The sequence below is a fragment of the Pteropus medius genome, unplaced genomic scaffold (genome assembly GCF_902729225.1).
Source record: "Pteropus medius unplaced genomic scaffold, Ma_sr-lr_union100, whole genome shotgun sequence".
Classification (NCBI taxonomy): Eukaryota; Metazoa; Chordata; class Mammalia; order Chiroptera; family Pteropodidae; genus Pteropus; species Pteropus medius.
In genome coordinates, this window is record NW_024342473.1 from 15,559,367 (window position 1) to 15,566,395 (window position 7,029).

The following is a 7,029-nucleotide window of genomic DNA, read 5'->3' on the forward strand; positions in this document are numbered from 1 at the left end:
AGACTTTTTTTTTTATATGAAGCATATTATTTTTAATGCTAGGTTATATTGTTTACTGAGCACTACCTGTGCCATCCAGCAGAGTGAAATATTGGAGATAATCATTGACTATCTTTATCACTACCTGTATATTTTTGTTTCCTTTTCCAAATAGGCGAGTGTTGTGTATAAAGGAAGTTGAAATCCTCAACCTTATGTCCATAGACTGGCAGTGTCCATTTGAAGATTTCGTATCTCCTCCTAGTGTTAATGGAAATATGCTAAACATCTCAGTTAAGGTAAGAAAGCATGAATCACATTTTTAGAGTCAAGAGTTTGTCAAATGAGTTGGAAACCGATGTATTTGACTCTGTGTTTTACAATTAACTACACAAGATGTTTGGAGGATAGTTATTAGCTGAAATGTAAAGAAAGATGTAATCAGTTTGTGTACTGTACTTTAATTGCATCGAATGAAATATCATGTCTATCCACTGAAAGAATTTGCATGCTGATACTTCCATTTTGGCTGAATAAAGCATTAGTAAATAGAAGGTTTTTTTTAACTTCATATGGATATCTATTTTGCTATAATCTTAGATACTTCTGGAAGGATTCTCTTTTTAAGGCTTTTAGGAGACTATTATAAATATTATATGTAAAACATTCATGGTTTATAATATTTGGCATTTATAGAATGCTAATACATCATAAGTATATAATAATACTTTCGCATCTTTCTTCCCTATCATTTTCTAAGGAAGAACTTTTAATCACATGGCAAGTAATTAGCAAAAATGATACCCCATCTTTTGCTTAATTCTCAGACTCTAATTTGAAATATATAATTTTTATTATATATGATATATTATAAATTTGTTTTCACCTCTTTAAAAAAAACACAAAATTTTCATCCTAAAGATAGTAATTTCTATAGTATATTTTTTCCTAAACAGTAACGATGTTATCTTTATTGCTAAAACTATCTGAAAACCATTTATCATTAAATTTAATAGAGATGCAAGTACTGTTGTTTTTTAATTTATGTTTTTTTCTATAGAAGTTTACAAATAAACTACCATGAAACTATGCCATTTCGTATTTTAGCCTTACGTGATTGTAGAGTGTCAAAATTTAAAAAGTGCCTTAGTATATGAAACATAATTTTCAAGCTAGGGAAGCCTGTGTCACTGTGCATATATATTACAGTTTCCTCAGGTATCACTTTTCTTTCACATCAGTGGTGGAAATTGGCTCAATATATTTTACATTATGTAAGAATTTTATCTATCAACCAAGGAAATGAAAGAAGGTTTTTTTGATTTGTCAGATGTGATGAGTTATCAAGTAGTGTCTCTGTAGGCTATTTATCATAGCCTGCAAAAAGCCATTATTTCATACAGGTAGATGTATACTCATCCAGTCTCATAAATTCTAACAACTCACATATGGAACCACTGTTCTTGTACCAAAATGATTTATTTCTTATAACACCTGAGTACATATATTTGGTTAGTCTACTGATTGTAAGATAGAGTTGACATTTAAGCATCCAATTAAAGATTATGGTTTTTTTCCTTCCCCAGAATAATTTATTTTCTATCACTGATGTTTTGTTTTTGTTTTTTTAAATAGGATCAGAGTCTGTTCCACAAAAAAGACAGTGCCAATCAAGCCTGTCTCCGGAAAATTTATCTGCAGGATACTACCACAGCAGAGGTAAACAATTTATTTTAAAGAATGTCCCCTCAGTGTTTTAGCTGAAATATATATTTTTTAATCTGTTATAATTAATGGTACCCATTATTTCTCCCCAAAGGTCTTCCATTTATATTTGGATGACTATGTGAGCTTACAATAATATACTGTGCACTTATAGATCAGAAGAGTCTTATTTTGTATTACATGTACAGACTGTATTCTTGTCCTTAGCTATTAGACCTATGTGGAAAGCTCCATCTCTTGCTTTTGTACTTTTTCCCCTCCACCAAATTAGCCTGTACTTTTACTTACCACTTATAATAAGTATTTTATTTTACAGAGAGCACGTCATGCCATTGAGGATGCACAGTCAGTGAGACACCAGCAGAAATTAATGAAGCAATCATCATTGAAACTTCTCAGGCCACAAATGCCAATTTAATCACATACCCTATTATGGGGCTGCTACTGGGAGAAAAACCAGTCATCAGTCTTGTCTATAATAACTCTTCTTTATCTTACTAAAAAGAATTTTTCAAGCAATCCTTTAATTGTAGAATTTTTGTCTAGAATAGTTAGTATTGGGTTTTCCACTTTTTTTCTTTAGTTTTGTCTTTAATTTTATAACCATGTTTATGTTAGTCATCCACTCTACAGTGCCACCCAAATGGGTCAGACCCTCAAAGAAATATCATTTTAAACTCAGAACAGAATTTTTGTTAGCTAAAATTGTGAAGCAAAGGGCAATAGACTGGTTTTTAATTACAATCCTTACTAAAGAACAAGAAAGGAGCTTAGAATGAGGAATGTTTTTGAGAGGTTTTGGACAAACCTTTGGACAAATACTGGATATTTTGTTTAAGGTAATTTGTTCAATAACTGAACTAAGATAACATTTTTGGTAAACTAGGTAATTGAAGAAAAGCCACTAAAGGGAGAAGCGACATTTCCTATTTTCTTTTCATGAAAACATTCTTCTCTTAATAAAAACATGTCTTACTTTGGTGCTTATTTATCCTCCTTGCACTATAATATAAAAACATATAGAAAATCATACCTTAAAATGTTAGTACTCTAGAATTTTCTGTAATGTACCATGCACAAAGTTTTAGAAATTATTTACATGCTCTTTCAAGATGAATTTATATGACACAATTATAATTTGCTGGTATGTGAAAATATTGCACTTTAAGTTTTTAAGACTTAGAAATATGAAAAATTTAATATTTTTATATTTTCAGTAATTGTTTTTTATAAGTTGGAAGAATTTTAAGAGCATCATAAACTAACACTTAATTGTAATACATACCTAGAAATGTATTTTACATACTTATTAGGAAGAATGAAAAATCTCGAGTTGCTTTATCTGTAAGTTAAATATCTATAAGGCATATATAACAACATTGTGGAAAATAATTGGCAGATGTGTTTTCTGAGGGAGCAGGCCTACGAGGATTAGTTCGGTGCAGCATTATTTTTGTCCTTTCTGGATCTTGCTTGTGCTGATCAGACAAGTACTGTCTGCTAAAGCTTTTTTAAAAGTTCTGTAAGTACTTAATGTCCTTGGATAAATCTTTAAATTTGCTCACGGTTTTTAACGTGACATTTATTTCAAATCATTGAATTAACGATGAAATGAAGATGTGGACACATTTGGTTTGCTGTTTTTGTTGATGTGTGGTAATGTTTCTATTATCTTTATTCGTGTTTTGTAAAACTGGCCTTAAAACTTGAAAAATTTTTTTCTAGTTATTATTTAACTATAGACTCCAAAAAAAGAGGCTATAAGAACTAATCCCCTAAGTATTTGATCTCTGTTACTGCATAATGGTCTTTGCCTTTTCAACATCATTATTATTTTTTCTGTGAAGAAAAGTATATGTAAAACTTCTAGGTTTAAACAATTTCTTTATCAGTGTTTAATTGCAGTTTATTAAAAGGAACTTTATGAACAGTTTCATAGCAAGTGTGCTAGTATTTTGTGTCTTTAAAACTGACTTAATCAGGAATTTGAGCTAATTATGTTTTCATATGAATCACAGCTATTGACAACATCCTAAATATTTAAGAAGTTGTACTGATGGATGTACAAAACATTGAACTAAGAAAAATTTATAGAAACCTATAAATTCATCATCTCAAGTTGGCTGAAAAATAAATTTTAAAATATTTGTGACATTTTAATTTGATATAATCACCTGGGATAGATAATTCATTGGTTAAGTGTAATAATGTCTTTTGTGTTTTTAAAATGCTTTGAGGGTCAATTACTTGCATATGAACTATTTAGAGAAATAAAACATTTGGTACATTGTTTACAGGTGTGAAAACTTTGTGGGTTTGTGTTAGATATACAAGTAACATTTACTTTTACTTTTTATGTCTTCCCTTTTTTGTCTTCCAATCCTATAATAGCGAGAAGTTAGATTAGTAGTTATGGAGGGCTTTGTAAGAGGCTAGTCAGGGAAAGGTTTTCCTAGGGTAGTGAGCGCCTTTTCCACCCTAGAGATCTGTGGCACAGATGTTCAGTGCAGGAAGAGTATAGAGAAGGTGTCTGACCGACAGCCCAGCTCCACACTCTGAAAGCCTAGTAGATTTTCACGGAGGCCATCCCTTTTATGGTTTCTGTCAGCCACTGACTGTGAATGGCAAGGATACCAGCGCAGGCCCACTCCTGGGGGACACAGCTCCACTAACAGCTAGCTTTGACTTGAAGACTCTACAGTGGCCTCACAGAACTTTTCTTAGACTGCATGGCAGTCTGGGACACTGCTACCCAGTTTGTCTCTGTGTCTCTTTTTTGGTCTCACCCCCGCCTCCTTCCACTGAGAGATCAGTGGATAGATTTCCTTACATGTGTTTCATAATTTAGCATTGTTTTTGTTTTGAATTATGTATGAGGGAGGACACTATCATCTTTTTGGCGCTTTAGGCTTCTAAGTGTATTGATCTGGTGCCACCTATATCTGTATTTTTAACAATGTTCCACATGAGTTTCTAAGGTACAGCCAGGACTAAAAAGTAACTCTGGACTTAAAATAATCAAACTCTTGAAGAACTACAAATACCAACTCCAGAACTGTGAGAAATGTTTGTTGCTTATAGGCCACACAGTTTATAGTATTTTTGGTATAGCTGCCCATATGGACTAAGACAATCTCCCTCTCTTAAAAGACTCCCCTGCTGGATAGGCTTGTCATCTGAAATTTTGTTGGAGTCTTTGTCTTGAATAAAGGATTGCAAATGTTAACTATGTGGATTAATTTGCATGGGTTAATTTACCTAATCAGAAAAAGGTAGGTCACTGCCAGGAGTAGAATGCCAAGAAATTAGGAAAAGAAATAGCTAGTAAAAATATTAAGTAGATATACTTAAAACGGAGTAAATACGAGATAGTATAAAAAAGAGGCAAATTTGAATAAGAACCAAAAAGATCTTCTAGAAATGAAAAATAGCATTGAAATAAAAAATAAATGGACAGCCACAACAATAAATTAAAAATAACCGAAGTAAGAATTAGTGAATTCTGGAAAATAGAACTGATTAAATACATTTCCTGGAATGCAGCAGAGTTAGAAGAGGTGGAAAATAGAGAAACAACATAAGGGACAGAATGAGAATGTCTAACATACTTCCAATCCAGGGCCTACAAGGAGAGAATAGAGAAATTGTTGATGTGTTCCAGAATTTATGAAAGTTATGATTTGATAAATGTAGGAAACAAAGTAAACCCAGAACGAGATAAATAAAAATAAATCCAAATCTAACATACATTGATTGAAACTATAGTAGTGCAAACACAAAGAGAAAAACTGAGAAACAACCAGAAAAAAACAGATTACTGACAAAGTATCAACAATTAGATTGACAGCAGAATTAGCAACAGTCATGCTCTGGAGACAATGGGGTATCTACAGATTATTGAGAAAAAACCAACCATTTGAAAAGTTGTCTTTAATCAAATCCTTTGTTTAAAAATTGCTAAAGGATGACCTTCAGAAAACTTCTTTCTGATAAATTTCAGAAAGGATAACTCAGAAGGGATAAAATATAAGAAGCCATGGGAAATTAGAAAAAGAAATAGCTAGTAATAGAAGCCAAAGAAATTGGTAAACTTTAAAATACCACTTTAGCAACAAATGTGCATAAGAAGTTTATCAAAACTTTGCAAGACGTTTATGGAGAAAATTATAAAATCTTATTCAAACAAAATAAGTTTTTTTAAATGGGAAGTTGTACAATGTTCATGTAAGACTCATTGAAGAGCAATCATAGTCAAACTCATCCATAAATTCCAAACAGTTCTAATCATTCCATTATTTTTTTGTGGAACTTGAAAGGCTGTTTCAAAAATGCACACGGAAGAGTGAAAGGCCCAGAATTATCAAGTCAAATTGAGGAATAAGGTCAAGTGGAGAGCCTGAAACTTTAAAAGTTTCAGATTTTAAACCTTACTAAAAGAAGCTGTAGTAATCGGAACTGTGATATTTTCAGAGAAATAGGTAAATTGAACAAATTAGACAGACTGACTACAGACCCAGAAACTAAATGCTCTGACCCACCTTGTGACAAGACACCATCTGAAGGAGGGACAAGATGAGAGAGAAAGGAGAGTTCAGGTCAAATACATCTTTTATCTCATTGGATGAAATAATCTGGACTTTATAAATGAGAAAGGACAAGAATTTAGTTTCAAACTTGGATAAATATCCAGATTCACATTCTATTATGTAGTAGTTTGAAAATTGGAACCGTATTTTAAATCTTTTCTTTCTGATAAATTTCTCAGGAGCTAACTCTGTCTTGTCCTCTCAACACTTAGGTGAAGATTGCTTTGCTCTTTCCACACATAAAGGCGTTTTCTTTCAATATTGCCTGGTTCTATTTCTCTGCACTGATTTTAAATCCCCCAGACATTTCCACATTCATATGGAGGAAAAACCATTAGCCACGTTTTCCCCCTTAAAAATAAGCCTTAAAAAGAAAATAAGTTATAGATGTTACAGGTGGAAATAAAAAAATGTACCCAGAACACACACTCCAATTTCAGTCAGGAAGAATAAACTATTCGATAAATATTGCTTGAGAAATTGATGTATTCATATGGCAAAATGTAAAATTAAATTTTCTGATACCACAGACTAAAGTAAATACCAGGAATATTAGAAACCTAAAGGCAAAAAAGCATTATGGAAGAAAATAGAGGGGAATATTTTTGTGGTTTTGAGAAGGTAGAATTTTCTGTGAGAGAAAAGGCCATTAAAAAGTTAAATGACAAGCCACAAACCAAGAAGTAATATTTGCAACTCTCCTGTACGACTGACAAAAGGTTATTATTGAGAATATCTG

The 7,029-nt window shown here is 32.2% G+C and overlaps 1 protein-coding gene across 1 annotated transcript in view; it reads left to right on the forward strand.

Annotated features, from left to right (window-relative positions):
* Positions 1-3,996, forward strand: part of VPS13C (vacuolar protein sorting 13 homolog C) — a 154,500-nt gene extending 150,504 nt beyond the window's left edge. The window contains exons 81-83 of the mRNA XM_039864990.1: positions 155-278; positions 1,615-1,698; positions 2,021-3,996. Of these exons, the coding sequence (XP_039720924.1) occupies positions 155-278; positions 1,615-1,698; positions 2,021-2,122 (310 nt within the window). The 3' untranslated portion in view covers positions 2,123-3,996. The remainder of the gene's footprint in view (positions 1-154; positions 279-1,614; positions 1,699-2,020) is intronic.
* Positions 3,997-7,029: the final 3,033 nt, after the last annotated feature.